This window comes from Canis lupus, chromosome 13 (assembly GCF_003254725.2).
Source record: "Canis lupus dingo isolate Sandy chromosome 13, ASM325472v2, whole genome shotgun sequence".
NCBI lineage: Eukaryota > Metazoa > Chordata > Mammalia > Carnivora > Canidae > Canis > Canis lupus.
The window spans coordinates 9,806,329-9,824,518 of NC_064255.1; the positions used below are offsets into that span (position 1 = coordinate 9,806,329).

The 18,190-nt window shown below is 41.4% G+C and overlaps 1 protein-coding gene across 2 annotated transcripts in view; it reads left to right on the plus strand.

Moving 5' to 3' along the window:
• The window catches only part of TRHR (thyrotropin releasing hormone receptor), a 39,042-nt gene continuing 20,852 nt past the window's right edge, over positions 1 to 18,190 (plus strand). The window contains exons 1-2 of one of the 2 annotated variants that reach the window (XM_025450847.3): positions 1 to 122; positions 515 to 1,557. In XM_025450847.3, coding sequence (XP_025306632.1) covers positions 769 to 1,557 — 789 coding nt within the window. In that variant the 5' untranslated portion in view covers positions 1 to 122; positions 515 to 768. The remainder of the gene's footprint in view (positions 123 to 514; positions 1,558 to 18,190) is intronic. The other variant, XM_025450849.3, reaches the window with a different exon arrangement.

The following is an 18,190-nucleotide window of genomic DNA, read 5'->3' on the forward strand; positions in this document are numbered from 1 at the left end:
CGCGGTCCGGGCGCCGAGCGAGCCGAGCAGACCTCCCCCCGCGGGGCCGCAAACTTGCGCTTAGTCCGGCCTCGCCCGCCCGGAGAGGAGAGCGCAAGGCAGCGAGCGCCGCGGACCGAAAGGTAAGAGAAGAAACCGGCCCCTCTCGGGGAGGGCGGGCGGGGGGCAGCGGGAACGGCCACAGCCCCCACTGGCGGTTTTGCAGCCGGGGATCCCCCCGCCCCTCCCGAGAGCAAAGGGGGCAAACGCTACTTTGCTACGAAGCTTCATCCTCGAGCCTCCGGGCTTTCCCCGTCCCTGGTCCCTTTTACTTCTTTGCACTTTCCCGAGCATCGGAGAGGTTTCTCTGTATCTTTCAGCTCTCAGCGAGCACATATTTCGTTTTTCCTTCCGGGAGCTCTTGCAAAAGAGGGAGCTTCCTCGGTTTCTCTTAGGTGTCCCCCCCCCCCCCCCCCGCAAGAGGAAACAGGTGCCTCTAGTTAAGCTGGTCAGAAACAGTTCCTCCATCCTACAGGACAGTTGGACTGAAGAGAGTTTCCAGAAGCGCCCGTGAGCCCGGTTACTGGCGACCCAGTATCGGGGAGGTGGAGGGGAAAGCAGAGGAACAGAGAGGGGCCTCACAGTGACTGGCTGCCTTTGAAATGGTGACGCTGTGAATGACTTTGGACTGTGACTCTTCTCAGGGAGAGAGAACCGCAGAGATAAAAGCAGGCCGCCGGGAAGAGGATGTTTTGAGAAGTGTTTCAGAGAAACTTCAAGTCGGTAAAGATGGAAAACCAGACCGTAAGTGAACTGAACCAAACACAGCTTCAGCCAAGAGCAGTGGTGGCCCTAGAATACCAAGTGGTCACCATCTTGCTTGTGCTCATTATTTGTGGTTTGGGCATCGTGGGCAACATCATGGTAGTCCTGGTGGTCATGAGAACCAAGCACATGAGGACCCCCACAAACTGCTACCTGGTGAGTCTGGCCGTAGCCGACCTCATGGTGTTGGTGGCTGCAGGCCTCCCCAACATAACAGACAGTATCTATGGCTCCTGGGTCTACGGCTATGTTGGATGCCTCTGCATCACTTACCTCCAGTACTTGGGCATTAATGCATCCTCTTGTTCAATCACAGCCTTTACCATTGAGAGGTACATAGCCATCTGTCACCCCATCAAAGCCCAGTTTCTCTGCACATTTTCCAGAGCCAAAAAGATCATCATCTTTGTCTGGGCTTTCACATCCATTTACTGTATGCTCTGGTTCTTCTTGCTGGATCTCAATATTAGCACTTACAAAGATGCTATTGTGGTGTCCTGTGGCTACAAGATCTCCAGGAATTACTACTCACCTATTTACCTAATGGACTTTGGTGTCTTTTATGTTGTGCCAATGATACTGGCCACCGTCCTCTATGGATTCATAGCTAGGATCCTGTTCTTAAATCCCATTCCTTCAGATCCTAAAGAAAATTCTAAGACATGGAAAAATGACTCAACCCATCAGAACAAGAATTTGAATTCAAAGACCTCTAATAGATGTTTCAACAGCACAGTATCTTCAAGGAAGCAGGTAAGCAAACGTGAGCCACCAAGTCCACAGAAGAAATGTAGGATAGAGTTCCTTACAGGATGGGATCAACTTTGCCTTACTTAGCTGATGGCAAAATCAAAATGCAATCATGCAAATGCTTCACAGTGTAAGCTTCTGCTTTACATTATTAAATCCATCTCTAAAACAAATGAAGATCTAAAAATAGGTGGGGAGGGCGCCTGGGCATCTGCCATCAGCTCGGTCATGATCTTAGGGTCTTGGGATCAATCCCCAGTCAGTGGCTAGTCTGTTTCTCCCTCTGCCTCTCCCCTGCTCATTCCCTCTTTCAAATAAATAAATAAATAAATAAATAAATAAATAAATAAATCCTTAAAAAATAAAAATAAGTGGGGAAGATGTGACAGCACACCATTAGGTATCAGTGTAGGTGTTGTGAAGATATTAAGGGAATATAAACAGAAATTCTAGAAATCCACTTTTAAAGAGTTTGTGACTCTCTGAGAAATGTTATCAAAATTTTTGTACCATTTGTGGCTTCTGTGGGGAGCAGCTAGATATCTTTAAGAATTCTATGGCATGACAAAGATTTGATAAGATAGTTTGAGAAAGATGAGTCAAAGCAACAATGAAACTTCTCCTACCATTCTACAGCTGCACACTGAGGTATATAACTGAGAGGGGCTCCTGGTCTTGGACTTACTAGTTTTAGGGAGGAACGATTCTATCACCCGCTCCTCCAGCAACCTACAAAGTGTCCCAGCACGCAGAAACTGTAAATGCACTCTGCTCAGGCCATGTTGTGATAAAAAGGCTAACACCAAGCTCAATTCATTTGTTACAAGGAATGATTAGGTTTTTTTTAACTGTGTTTCTCCTGATAAGCATAACTAAAAATGACTTTATGCTTTCAGATCACCAAATGTGGATGTGGTTACAGCTGAATAGTGGTTTTACTGGTGGATGAAGTGCAACTTTGTTATAGTAGACGAGGTTTATGAGACAATATAGAAATAAAATACTGTTATGTACATATTCAGCCATAGTTACACAATTGTTCTAAGTTATTTAATGAACTTAGCTTTCAGTTCCTTTTCCTTCTTTGCTAAACAGAATAAACACATAGTAAACATTTATTCTCATGGCTGAAAAAAGAAAACTTGAAACTGACAATACTGGCTCTTTCTCTCTCTTTTTTTCCCCTGCAAGCAATACAATTCTTCCAGTGTGCATAGATAGAAACTGAGCATACTTTTTAAAGTATGCCTGTGGATTATACATGCTATTACTTCATAAACTCTAGATTAGCTTATAGATGAAGAATTTTAATTGGAGATATGGGCATGCACTGAAATTACTTACTAATAAGTGTGGGTATTGTAGATATAAATGAAATGAATAAGAAACTCTAACTTAAAAGGGGAGTATACATTTTAAATGATACTGTGAGATTTGATTTGCAGAACATTTATTATTAAAGGTATCTCGATACTGGACAGGGAAGACCTGAGAACTATTGCTAGCTCTTCAATCCCTATTGCTTTGGGTTTAGCAATGTTACCTAATACAAGGCATGTTTGGATCCATTATCCAAACTTGATTAAGGGAAATTTAGAGAGATCTGTTGACCATCTGCCAAGACAAACATTAACAAACACAGTAAGAAAGTAAAGAATATGTACATCTCAATTAGAGATCAACCATGGGTTAATGTCTGCAGCAAAGAAGGTCAGTGAGTAAATTTGTTCATTAGACTCCAATTTATATTCTTGTTATAAATTCTAAAAAAAATTGGTTTAGCGTCCTTCTCAATTGTAGTCATTAGTACCTATCAGCAGTAATAATGTGCTTTAAATTGCTAATTATGTTACATGTTCACACTCCTATTTCAAAGCTGTTACAACCTCTTTATAGAGGCCGGTAGTAGAAGAAAAAGCCAGAGATTTGGTTTCAAACAGTCCTGGGCTTAAATGCTAGGGTTCTAATCAAACAGGATGACCTTTAATGAACAGAACTCTGAGTCTCAGTTTCCTAATCTAGAAAAGGAAGGTAAGTAGCAGCATCCGGGGTTGCTATGAGGGTTCAATGAAACATCTCATGAAATGAAGTGGCAATTAAAACCTGACTGTTAATTAGCCTTCTTCCTAGTTTTATAGTGTGTTGGCAACTGTAAGAAAAAATACATATTTGTTCCTTAAAATAGTATGTGAATTCACCATTTAAACACACTAGTTGTTGAACAGATGTGTATATGATAGAAGAACTTCTCTAAGGAACTTTTTAGGGATGCCTGGGTGGCTCAGTGGTTGAGTGTCTGCCTTTGGCCCAGGGCATGATCCCAGGATGCTGGATCAAGTCCCACATGGGGCTCCTTGTGGGGAGCCTGCTTCCTCCCTCTGCCTGTGTCTCTGCCCCTCTCTCTCTTTGTGTCTCTCAAGAATAAGTAAATAAAATATTTTTTAAAAAATAAGAAACCTTTTAGTAATTGAGGCATTTGGAAATGTATTCAGAGCATTTGGGTTTATCACTGTCAAATAGCATTCAAGAGAGAGGGGGCACTAAATGTCCTGAAATTTGCAAGACAGTCCTCCACATGGATGAAGTGCCCTGTTACAAATGCCAGTAATGCCCTCGCAGAGAAACATGCGATGACATATAAATCAATAAAATGCAATTAAGTAATATGTCAGAAAATTCAATCTTGATTACAGGTGGGATGGGAATTCAGAGAAGAGAAAGGAAATTGTAGGGCTAAAGGAATCAGAGAAGGCTCCATAGAAGAGGTGGCATTTGAGAAGGCTCAGAAAGGATGGAGCTGATTTAGAAAGTAAAAGTCCAGAGGACAGCCTCCATACAGAAAGGACGTGGTTGGGATGAGAATGTTCTATATTTGAAGAGGAGACAAAGAAGGGCACATGGGTGGGATTTTTATGGTGTTGAGTGATTTGGTTGATGAAAATGAGTGATGTATCTGGGAGCAGTACAAAGAAAGATTGGACTAATAGGAGTGTGTGTGTGTGTGTGTGTGTGTGTGTGTGTGTGTAAGAGACAGAGAAGGGGCTGTGAAGGATCCCAACTATCCGACAGAGAAAGGAGTTTTAACTTCATGCGGGGGCAACAAATAATGAGGGTGGTGAGCAGGAAGCAGCAGTGAGCAGAATGTTTTGGGGGATGATCAATATGTGGATGAGACACATTTGGAGAGCAGGAGACTGGTGGCAGAAAGGCTACCTTGGAAATTGTCGGTAGTGGTTCAGGCCTGAGGTAATAAGATTCTCCATCAGGAGAATTTAAAGGAAAGTGTGAACCAGAGACATGTTTCAAAGAAAGAAAGGGTGAGGTGTGAGCATCATAGATGCACCAGCTGAAGACAGCACAGCATCAGGGCTCCGAGCCTAGAAGATACTAGTTCACTGATTGATGAGTCAGAGTGAGAACCGTGCAGGGGAGCCAGCTTTGTCCAAAATCAATGTGCCTTTCATTTGGCATTTTTCTCTTCTAAAATGGTTCTTTTCTTAAATCTTCAAAAGGTTCAAACCCCCACCTCCTATAACCAAGAGTCTTTTATTTCAATATCTCCTCTGCATTTTTTTTCTTTCAGGCAAGATTAATTTACATTTTAAAAAATATTTTCTCTGGGACAGATCTTTCTAACCAAGTTATTAAAGTCAAATGTGCATAGCCTCAGAGGACTCCATTTAAAAAGGAAATAAAAGAGTATTTATATGTAAGGGACAAATGTGCATTTTTGTTTATTTTTAACTTGTATCCCCCATGTGGAAAATCCAGATCAGATCTTTTTTTCCCTATTATTTAGAGATTCAGTTATATTTTAGGAAACTGACTAAATATTTGGCAAATTGAATGAAAGAAGCTACTCAAAATAATGGCTTGGAACTGTGTAGACAAAAGATTTATCTGACTAACTCTTTTGCTTTACAATTGGTTGTTTTGATATTGGTGAGATACAGATTAAATGATCCCATTTGTCACATCTCAGTTCTATCCACACAGTGCCAAAAAAGCCTGTCAGTTTAGTCTATTCCGATGTGGGGCATTGGTGTGGAGCGTATCTCTATTATTGACTGTATATTTCAAAGGAATTGATTGGATCCTTTGGTATTTTGGAGGCACAAGAACATCTTGGTAACAGACTATACCACACATACACACATTCAATGCAAATATTTGCTTTCCATAGGGTGTAGGGGTGTGCAGAATATTGTATGGAACAGACTACCAATTTTCTTTTGCACTGAGTCTCCCTAATTAGTTCCTTTTTGTCTGGTGGGAGAACTGTGGAACAAAGTCCAAGTACAAGCTCCATGAGTTTATGGCAAATTTTTCATTATGGGTTTTATTTGACTAAAGAAGCCTTTAAAATACCAGTCTTTGTTTCCATAAATTTCTTACAAGCCTTCTACCTTAACAGGGGAACATTGCTCGCCCAAGAAACAAAAGAAGCTTTTCTTTTTAAAGCAATCCATGCCTTTTGTTGCTGTTGCTATTGTTACTGCTGATGACGATATAAAAGCAATCATGTGTATTATGGAAAACCACAGAAAACTAGGAATAAGGAAAAAAAGGCATCCCTTAACCTACCTCCCAAAACCGCAGTTCATTAGCATTTGCTTATATTCTTTTTCTTATGTTTTCATTTGGTCTTTTTTATATAATTACAGTAATATATATATGTACATGTATGTAAAATTTATACCCTGCCTTTACATAAAATGTTGAAATTAATATTCTCAAGGAAAATAGCAAAGTAAAAGAAAATGGGTAAGATTGAGTCAGTTTTTTCTTAGGCTTGATTTTCTCATCAATAAAAGATGAATAACAATTACTCATAGACTCTTTGTTCAAATACAAAGAGGTGCATGTGACAAAATTCATGTTTGTTCTCCTCTTGTCTGTTCTTTCCACTACCCCTCCCTCCAGCTTGTCCTTCTCACTGATCTCTGGCCCCTTTGGCAGTCCCGTAGGCATGATTGAGTGGTGCAATGGGCTCTTGAAAAATCAAGAACTGAGATAAAGAAAGGGCTTATATACATGTTTTCTCTTCTCCCCCTCCCTCCTGCCAACTCTTGCCTCCAGTGCTATTTGCTTTTTAAAGAAGAAACAAGGCAAACCCACTAAAACAGGAGGGAAAGGAGGCATAACAGTAAACTATCCGGCAGTAGGGTGGTGTTTGGGAGGATAAATCCCTTAGGTTGTACGGGGAGCTTAATCATTCGTTCATCTTACCAGGCAAATTCGTGATACTAAACCCTCCAGCATCAGGCCTAACTCAGAGGTTTCTCAAATTTATTGGGACTTTAATCCATTTTTCATTTCTAATAGTTTTATTTATTTGTCTAGGTTCAGCTATACCCTTCACAATATAAAGGTCACTAAGAATGAAAAAAAGTGTGATTTTTGTCACTTAGCACACAGGTATCTAAGGGAGCCAGCTTATTATCATCAAAAAATAGCTTTCCATTTTCCCATTCACATCCTATATAAGGAAAGACTTTATACAGACCCCATCAACTGACTCTGTGAAATTCCCCTGCAGTTACGTGCTTTGTGTCCCTTGGTTAGATGAACATTGTTTATTCCTAGTTTTATATTTGCAGCTTTGAGCCATAATTTCACCAGTAGAGAAAAATAAATTTTTCCTACATGCTTACAAAAAAGGAGAAACCTATACTCCTATAGCATTCTTAATTTGGCCACACACACACACACACACACACACACACACACACACTTAAAATCAGATAACCTTGAGACACGCCTGGGTGGCTCAGTTGATTCAGTGTCAGACTCTTGATTTCAGCTCAGGTCATGATCTCAGGGTCATGGGATGAAGGCCCACGTTGGGCTCTGCTCTTGGCAGGGAGTCTGCTCAAGGTTCTCTCCCTCTCTTTCTGCCCCTTCCCCTGCTCGTGCTCTCTCTCAAATAAATAAAACTTAAAAAAAAAAAATTAGCTAACAAGGCACCTGGGTGGGTTAGTTGGTTAAGTGTCTGCCTTTGGCTCAAGTCATGATCACAAGAGTCCTGGGATCGAGCCCTGCACTGAGCTCTCTGCTCAGTGCAGAGTTTGCTTTCTCCCTCTCCCATGCTCCTCCTCCTGCTCATGCTCTCTCTCTCTCTCTCTCTCTCTCTCAAATAAAATAATAATTTCAAAGATTAATAAAATCTTTGAAAAAAATCAGCTAACCTTGAAAATGACAAACTATATTTCTTTACATAGCCTCTCGTGAATTCTTCAAACTGTGAGCAGATATCTTAAGTTCCAGATAGAGGAAGGTGTGGTGGCTGGCACTATGTCTTTAGGCTCCCTCACCTTGTCCTTATGAATTGGGGAAGGGTGGGAAATACAAAGCTAGAGGGAGGTCAACATTAAGCAAAATTGTGCAGAAATATCCTCCTCAATTTAATGAAATGTCCACTCACAATCCAAAAAGCACCTAGCACTGTTCTAAGGATGGAAGTCACAGGGACACACAGAGATGAACTCTTTGTCTGCAGAGGAACTCACTGTTGGCAATGTGCACAAATAAGCCTAAGCAGTTCTTACCTGATAGTCCTAACCCAGAAATCTGGGAGCCCTTCGAAGGTGTCTTCTGCCCTATATTCCCAAGTCTGAGTAATTCTAGCTCATGACTTTCCTATTTGCTGTGCCCCACTCCCACCACTGTTGTCCTTGTTCACCACTTCTCCCTGCTGTCATTCAGCACACACCTCAGCAGCTGCTTGGGTTCCGGTTCCAGTCTCCCCCCAAGTCATTCTGTATACTGCTCACCAGGGGACCGCTCTAACAGAGATATGTTATCCAAGTGATGTGTATAGTTCTCCGAGGCCTACAATTTCAGCATCTTAGCTTTAACAAATAAGATCCCAGCTCCTTCCTGTGTGCTCTGCTTATTCTCTTGGTATGCCACAGTGATACCGAATTATTTGTAGTTCTCTGAACTTTTTATGTCCTTTTGGCTAGAATGCCCTTCATCTGGCAAACTCCCAATTATCTTCCCAGTCTCAGATCAAATCATGGCCCCAAGCACCCCATCAAGGCTTCCCAGAATTTCCCAGGCAGACTTATATAACTAAAACCTTAACTATAACTACGTATGTGAGGTGCTCTACCTATGTTCCCATAATACCTTGCATATACTGCTAGTTTAGTAATTCTGAAGTTTCACAGTTGTTAATCTGTCCGTCTTCCCACTGATGCTAATATCCTTAAGAGTTGGACTTTATATCCTCAGTGACCTCAGTGCAGTGTCTAGTGCATATAGTGGGCGTTCCAAAGTATGTATACACACAGTTGTGTGTTGTGGCCTAAAGCATAGGCTTTGGAAGAGCAGGTTGTTAGCATCTCTTCCTGACTCTGTGTTCAGTGGTGTCACACTAGTTGCTAAAAATTGGCTGTGGGTGGAGTTTTGTAGACTACAGAAATCAGGAAATATGATAATTCAGCGCCTCCCTCTTTTTCTGTGGAGAGCCAATTGTTAAGTAATTATCAGCACACTTCTCTGTGTGTGTGAGTGTGTGTGTGATGTATAATTTTACATATGTAATAAATGAAAGTATAAGAGTATATGCATGCTTACTTACTTTGGGGCTCAATCAATTCCAACACTATTTTGCTCCATGAAAAATTGTTGCTGATTTATGACGTATCCTTCTCTGATTTTAACTAAAATTTTCTTATCTTTTATTGAATCCCCTTTTAAGCTTATTTTTTTAAAAAAATATTTTATTTTAAGTAATCTCTATACCCAATATGGGGCTCTAACCCACAACCCTGAGATCAAGAGTCACATGCACCACTGACTGAGCCAGCCAAGCATCCCTCTTAAATCCCCTTTCTACTCCAAACTAGCAGCTACCCAGTATGATGGTGACTATGTGAGTAGAAAAGACTTACTTTTATGGAGATTTCCCCCTCCCAGACAGGACATGCTAACTTAGAAATATGGCAGACTCAAATCATAATTTGCTTTTTATACAAAATTCTGTTGGCTTTCCAATAAGCCTTAAAATACCTTCTGTAATGAGAGAGCTCACTGGACAGGATGGGCAGAGAGGCAGTGTAATAGCAACCCAGGGAAGGAGAAACAACATGAGCAGAGGTATAAAAATGAGAATAAATCTGAGTGCCCCTATGTGACTCATTTTCCTAAAACAATTTGTACACATCATCTTTCAAAAAGAATATCCTCAATCTCCTCCGACTAGCTTTTAAAACTCTAACATCTGACCCTCTCATCATTATTTTGGCTTTGTTTATCCATTATTTCTTTAATTCAATAAACATTTATTGAGTGCCAATTTCAAGTCAGGCATTGCGAAAAACCAGCGATAGTCACTATCTTAAGGAACTTTCAGTGAAATGTGAAAGATTGTCATTGAAAACAATTGGAGGGGCACCTGAGTGGCTCAGTTGGTAAAGCATCTGCTTTTGGCTCAGGTCATGATCTTAGAGTCCTGGGATTGAACCCCATGGTCTCCATGCTCAGTGGGGAGTCTGCTTCTCCCTCTCCCTCTGCTCCTCCTCCCATTCATGCGCATGCTCCTTCTCAAATAAAATCTGTAAAAAAACAAAACAAAACACAATTGGAAATGAAAGTTGGGCTGTACAGTGTGTGGAAGAGGCAACAGAGAAGGGCAAATGCTGTAGTTAAAGATAGAAAGCAAGCCCCTAACAGAGTAAGAGTCACTTCTACTCTAGAATGATAAGTGGGCGTTTACCCGGCCAACATGAGAAACAAGAACACCTTCAACCAGCAGAAGTTGTCATTTATGTAAACCAAGGTTCTCCCAGGTTCTCCCATGCATACCAGGCTCATTTATATCTTGCAACCTTGCTCATGTAACTTTTTTCCCACCTGTAAAGCCCTCCCTACTCTTGACACTTCTATACCTATCTGTGAATCTCAAGTTTCCAACTCAGGCTGCAATTGGGTCAAGAGGTGCCATATATTAGACATGTATTAGAAGGCAGGTAAGCATTAGCTCTAGAATCAGAAAAATATACATCCTAGCTCTTTTACTTTGGATAAGTTATTTTACTTCTTCATACTTCAATTTGTTCATACGCAAAATAGGATGCTAATGAGACCCACTCTCCCATTAGCATTAAGATTGCTGTGAGGAAATGCCTAGTTCATAAAAAGTATTCAGTAATTCTTATTTAATATATTTAAACTATATGCTATATTTAAAGGGCATTTATTCCCTCCTTACTCATGAAATAGCAGAAATGTGGACTGGTCATTATTTCCTGAAGAAGACTAAGTTTAGAGGTTATAATAGAGATAGATCTTCCAAGTTCATCTAACAGCATATCAAATTAGGAGCACCTGGGAGGCTCAGTTGTTTAAGGGACTGACTTGATTTTAGTGCAGATCATGATCTCAGTGTTGTGAAATAGAGCCCCTCATCAGGCTCCTTGCTGGGCATAGAGCCTACTTAAGATTCTCTTTCCTTCTCCCTCTGACCAACCCCCCTTAAAAAAAAGTTTTAAAAAGAGATCAAATTAGCAAATACTTCCTGAGCTCCTACCTTGTGCCCAGAGAGAAATACAAGTGCAATACAAAACTCACACACATAGAAACTAAGTGTCACTGACTTATTGTGTATTCTGTGCTGTTTTATGTGAACTGACTCATTATATTCTCACAACAGTTCTGAGAAGTAGTAACTAATTATAGAAGAGGATTTGAAGGCTTTGGGGGCTGCTAAGTGTTGTGGTCTAGGTTACATAAACAGTTGTGGCAAAGCCAGGATTTGAACCCCACACTCCTCTGCTCCAGAGTTTACAGTTCCAACCATAAGGGCAAGAGAAAATCAAATAAAGCTGAGATTGGTAAAGGTTCAAGGAAGTTTCCTGGAGCTGGTAAGATGAAAGGGATCTAGAGGTTTTATGGGGGCTAGTTAAAGAGAAGGAGAGAAGAGAGGTCATCCCAGATAAAGGAGGGAGAAGGGAAGGATGTGATGTATCATCAATAGGAGAAAAAAGCCCAGAATTTAAAAACGCGTGTTCTGTCTGAGGAATAGTGATGAGATTAGCCAGACGTGAGCCAAGGGTTCATGTTAGGGAGACAAGGGAAGTAAATCTGGAGGACATACAGGCTGGGAATGGATCACTGAGACCAGAAATCCTGCGCACCGCCACCAGCTGCGGCCTGCCAGCTTCTCGGGCTTGCCATCCAGTGATGCCAGGGAAGGTGGCACGCGGTACCCGGCAGCTGCATCACCCTTGGAGTTCCCACTGGTGACCTCTGTGTGGCCCTTTGCAGGACTCTAAGCAGTTCCTTCTTTACATGCTACAAATGCCTATTTCAAAGCTCCCAGCTCTCCTTAAGCCATTATACCAGGAATGTTTTGCACGGAAAGTGCTCTGGTGTCAACCTCTCCTTCCTAGGGCTCCTTCCTTGGCACCTGTGTCTCCTCAGCCCTCTGCGCTGTCGACCGGGAGGCCCACCCCTGCCTTGCTGACCTATTACCCAGGCTTCCTGGAGTCCTTCATCACCCTCCTCCAGTTCACCCCACAAAGTGCTGCTAGGATCCTATACAGTGCACATTTGATAACACCGCTAAGACACCTGGAATTGCCAATAACCATATATGTCTTCCAGGTATAAACACCACATTGTTAGCATGGCATCCTGGGGCACCCGGGGTTGCTCCCTGCTTACTCCCTCAAGCCCACCTTCTCCCTGTCCCCCAGCACAAGCACACCCATACCGTTCCACAAGCAGTTTCCTAAACTGGCCCCACTTCATAATGTGTCCACGCCAGGGTACACTCCCCTTACTGCCAGGGTTCTGCAGCCCCTCCTTGGACCTGTCACCTACAACCAAAGCCCACTAGCAGCAGTGGCTGGTGCTTCTCCCTCCCCTGGGCAGTATTCTGTTCTCCCATCTGTACAGCACACCACTTGCTCTAATACTTTGCTCAAATGTCTCTCCCACTAGATCTTGCATCCCACAGTGGTGGCAACATTATCCCATTTGGTTTGTGGTCCATGGTGCCTGCCATGGCACCTAGGGACATACTGATAAATAATAGTAAAGACCGGGTGCAAGGAATGAGGAAGATGAAAGCGTCAAGCATGACTCTAGCAGTTCTTTTCAGGAGACTGCAAATGGTGGAATTGTTGAGAGAAATGTGGAGGGAAAAATGCCAAAAGCACTGTCAGACATATTCAGTAGAAGAGGATTTGAACATTTAGGTTGTAAGCCTTTGGGATCTAGAACAATCTACATTGTAAGATGAGTGGTCAGGATAAGATACATGCCTTTGGGGCTCATTAAAATAATGGAAAGAAAGTATAATTAGGGTTGAATCTGAAAAGAGGACAGCTGACAAAAACTGAGTTCTGGAGGAATCTTTATAATTAGGAGGCTGGAAGAGGACTGGAGTCTTTGCTAAAGTTAAAAGACCTAGTTTCCCCTCTTGGAACATAGCCAAAGGGCCAAAGACAGAGTTTTAGTTGATGCTTTCCCTCCAGTTGGGAGGGAAAATAAAGAAAGAAGAATGAGCCAAGGAGAGAGAGAAGGTTCAAGGAGACACAAGTTTTGGTTGAAGGAGTAAGTGGATTTATCTAAAACTGAAGTCCTGGCCTTGCCACTAGGGTTGAACACAGCTCTTCAGAACTGCATGCAAGGTGCACGAGAAGAACTTAAGCCACAAATTAAATTCGCTCTGAAAATTGAACAAGGCTAAGGGTGCACACGAAATAGAATGAATAATGCAAAACACCTGACAGCCCTATTCAATTGTAATAAAAATAGATAAAATCATTCTGGAAAAGAAAATACTGTGACCTTTCATAAACAGCACTGGTGACTCTTATCCTGTACCTGTAGGATAGTTCGCCTGAGCATAATCGCAGAGTAATTGCAAGTAGGTAAAGCATCCTGTGCCTCTCTGTTCTGTGCCTTCATTGTTTGAGTTTGAACAGAATTTATGGCTTAGGAGAACTTGGCAGATTTTCTGCAGGCAGCAGCTCTTAGCATAGAGAAGGAGACCCACCATGAGAGTGAGAGAGAACAGAGGCCGGGCAAGTGCAGAGCATCCCATGAATTTTTAAAGATCATTTGTAAAGTCAAGTAACTGGAGCCTCCAGCAACGTGCTGGACGGACACCCTCCCATGCTTCCTCTGATGGGAGTTCAGCTTTGTGACTGATTCTACTTGGCAAACATTTGAAAGATCACGCATGTGGGTGGGAGAGGGCAGGAGAAAAAAATGTGCGCTGATAGATTTTTCTGCTCTACAAGGAAGGATGGGAATAGGCTCCAATTCAGGGTAAATTTACAGAAATAGTAAACTAGAGATTATAAAGTGCTAGGATGGATCTCCAGCTATTTCTCTGTTAATCAATTAAGAGCAATCAAGTCAATACTTTTGTATAAACCAACTCTGTGCACAGTGGAAGTATTATCCTGGTTGAATTATTACAATCCTTTCAATGTGTTATTATAGGAAATGGGAAAATCGTGGAGGTAAGGACAGATTTGCCCCTACTCATCTATGATTTCTTTGAAAACCTACTATGTATCAGGCACTGGGTTATGTACTAGGATACAAACGTGAACAAGTTAGAACTCCTGCTCACAAAAAGTTGACAGTCTAATAGGAAACACAGGAAAGGAAACTGATAATTACAACTGTAAAGGAATAAGTATGATCATCAAAAAAAGCACAGAGTGGTGTACTTTTAGTTCTACTGACCTAGATGGCTTGGCGACAGATGGGCATCAAAAAGGCTTTCTGAAAGAGAATTCCTAAGCTTCACCTTGCAAATTAATAGAAATTTTGTAGGTAAAGAAGGGAATGAAAATGGTTTATGCAGTGGAAACTATACAGGGAAAGGCCAGGGGCCCAGAAAGGAGAACCATCTGTCCGAGAAGTGCACATAGCCCATTAAGACTAGACAACAAAAGCTGAGAATGATGAGACAGGCAGGGATCAGGAAGCAAAGTCTTTAGCTAGGATACTGAGGGATTTGTACAGTATTCTAAGGGCTATGTAAAGTCTCTGGAAGATTGCAAGGTGAGGCATATTTTAATCAGATCTGTGCTTGAGGAAGATCACTGTCTTCATGTAGGCAAAGGACTGGACCAAAGTAAAGGCATTTGTTAGAAAAGGACTGCAACAATAGGGAAAAAATAATCTGGATGATTCTGCAAAGGCTTCACATAATGAAGTCAATGGCAGTAAGACTAGAAAGAGATACATTTGGGATCTAATCAATAGACTTGGTATGAGTAGATGTACAGAAAGGGGGAGAGAAGGGAATCAAAGATAAGTTACTTGAGCCATTGAGAAAGTGGTGTGATGGTTGAGATTCTGCATTCTAGAGTCTTATGCCTCACAACAGAACCAGGGTTGGCCACTATGTGATGTGAGCCAGTTAATTTGACTCATTTTGTGTGTCTATAAAAGGGATGCTAACAATGGACCTATCTTTCAAGGTAATTATTAGGATTTAGTGCTAAAATCCATATAAGGCATCATGCATGGTGCCTGGAACATGGAAACAATAAACACTAGGTACTATTATTATTAATTGGATAGTGTAATTTGCCTGAATGAGGACATTGGTGGAGGAACACATTTCAGGGCAGTGAGCATATTAAGTTCAGCTTTGCCCATGTTGCATTTGAAGTGTCTAGAAAATACAAAGGTACAGTTTAAAATACAGATTTAGGGCTTATAAGAAACACCTGGACTGGAGATACAGATTTGGAGCAGTCACTATGCAGATGGTTTGCTGGGGACTCTGGGGTAGACATGGTTATTGGGGGAAGTTTTGTGGAATAGAAAAGAAACCCTGGAGGAGCTAGAATTCTGGGGATAATGAGATGAAGAGCCCATAAAATAGACAAATAAAAGGAATAAATAAAATAAAAAATAAATAAAAGGAATTACCAGAGGGGGGAGAAAGAAAGCCAGGAGAAAGTAGAGTTACAAAAAACAAAGGAGGAGACTTTCCATAGAGGTCAATAGAAAGAGGTAAAGATAACTGAAAAACCATCCAAAGCAGGCATTGGCAGCCCTTGTGAGTACAATTCCCATAAAGTGTTAGAGGGACTACGTTAGATTTTATGAAGTTGTGAATGAATGGATTGGAGGGGGCGGGCAGCAGGAAACCGGGCAGAGAGTAAGAGTAGACAACTTTTAACAAATTTGTTTGTGAGATAGAGGGGTAAGTGGGGAGTGTACAGTAATGAAAGGGAGAAAAAAAAGTCAGAATATTTTATTTTATTTTGTTTCCTGCGTAAGACAGGAGAAACCTGAAGCTTTAAAATCCTGATGGAAAGAGCGAGCAGCGTGGGAGGAATTACTTGCAGATACACGAGCCAGACTCACTGTTGATAGGGCTGGGTCCATCCCACAGGAGGCACGAGGGGATACCAGCAAGAGCAAAGGCAAAGCCATGATCTTGGAGAGGAGGCAGGACTTCTTTCCTTACCTATGAGCTGGGATTGCATCTAATTCACCATTCCATTTGCAGCACCTAGCACAGTGTCTGGCATATAGAAGCACCAATGTCAGATAAATGGATAAATGAGTGACTTAAAGAGAATAAATGATATAGAAAAACAGATAAGGATGATCTTGATTGCAGATTATTTTTAGGTTCTGGGGCAGGAGGTGGTTCGCTTTCACGAACTGGTCTCTCTTCTTGGTGAAACAGAATGGAAAATCATGGACTAAAAATGAAAAGACAGTGGCAGAGGGAGGGGGTATGAACAGAGGCACGGCAGTTCATTGTGAGAAGCAGGAGTGGTAGATGATAGGTAGAAGGATGACAGGATTAAGTCATTCATGTTTAGAAACAAGATACTGGTATAATAGTAAATTACAGGAAAATCTGAATTTCTTAGTGACACCCAAACACTTTGTAGTGGTTCTATTCTGGGATTCATTCCCAATAAATATCTTAAGCATGGATTAGGAAAATCCATCCCTCTGTTTGAGCAACCAAGGCACTGATCCTGAAGGTCTTTATGTGTGTGGTGCCATATGTACATGAGCCATTTCATTGTTCCCTCTTCTGTTACAAAGAATAACCCCCCACACAACCAGTACAATTTACACTTGGTGCTTCATTCCCTTTCATTGAGGTAAGGGTCTTATGATAAAGATAGATAGGATTTGATGCATTACCAAGGGCAGAAATTTCTTCATTTGCCACAAAGTTCCATCTGAAGCCCTGCCTCTAAATCCATAGAAGCCAGGAGCCTCAGTTGTGAATAGGACCAGTTCATGGACCATAACTCTTTCCTCACAATCTTGAGCCAGATCTCTCCTTTATCAGCACCCTCAGCTGATGTGTCTGATGTTCACAGTCTTTTGCCTTCCCCTTAAACATCCCGGCTCTTTCTAACTTATCATTGAAGGACGCCAGAACATACTTAAAAGCAATTAGCCTTTGATAAAAGGAACATAACTCCATTTTGCAGACGGTTCTTGACTTTACTTTGCTACTGACTTTATCTCATAGGAAGAGGGCATTCTGAAGTGCAAACACTCTTAATAAACAGGGGTGGGCGGAATTGAGGGTGCTTGACCCTTCTCGTGCAGAAGCTAGCACACGGAGTTTCTGTGCCTCACTGAGACTCTTGAGATACAAAAGGCAAAAGCCATAGAGGTTCCACAGAATAACCCTTCCTTTATCAGTGACTACATCCCACACGATGTTTGTGTATTCCTGAGAGGAGCTCTCCCAACTCAAGGAGTCTGTGTCGGCCACTCAAAATCCAGTGCAGACCCAAACTTCAGACAGGTGGAAAACCAAGCTAATGAATAGTTTCTGTTACTGGCTCCTTCCCAACTCTGCTCATTTCCTCAGAATAATTAATTAAGAATGGTTATTAAATCAAATCAGGCTTATTGTATTCATCCTAAATATGTTTTTTTAAAGAATTTTATTTATTTGAGAGAGATCATGAGCAAGGGAGAAGGGTAGAAGGAGAAGCAGACTCCCCACTGAGCAGGAGCCCAACTTGGGGTTTGATCCCAGGACCCTGGCATTGACCGGAGCCCAAGGCAAGTGCCCTAAACGTGTTTTGATACAGACAATTATCCATGCATATACCACAAGTAAAAAATACAGTCTTGAATTTATTTTTTTAATCATGAACACTGAGGTCCTAAAAGAAAACTCATGTTCCTATTATGCCCAGTTAGAAGACAGAAAATTCTGGGCTGTGACAGTGTGAATAATCTTCTTAAATAATTTTTAATGATCACTAAGAAATTTTGGTAGCATTAGAGGAAGGTTCTCTAGTTTTTGCAAACCAAAACCTAAATGTAAGCCCACTTTCAGACAATCCTGCTGTCTTTCATAAAGAGTGAGAATAAAGCTATTGTAATTAGAAATGTATTTATTCAAGATCACCTTTCTGCCTCAGCTAAATTGACCCAATACGATCTCAGTATTAAGGATAGAGTCAAGTTCTTTAGTAACACTGAGGAATATAAAGAATTCTTCCACAAACAAAATTTATCATAAGGGTGACTTGAACTATGATAATTAGCTATGATAAAATTCACAAAACCATTTTTCCCTACAGAGCAATAGAAACACCTTCACAGAAGTAAAACATCTCAGTAAGTAAGATGTAAGTAAGTAAACATCTCAGTACAT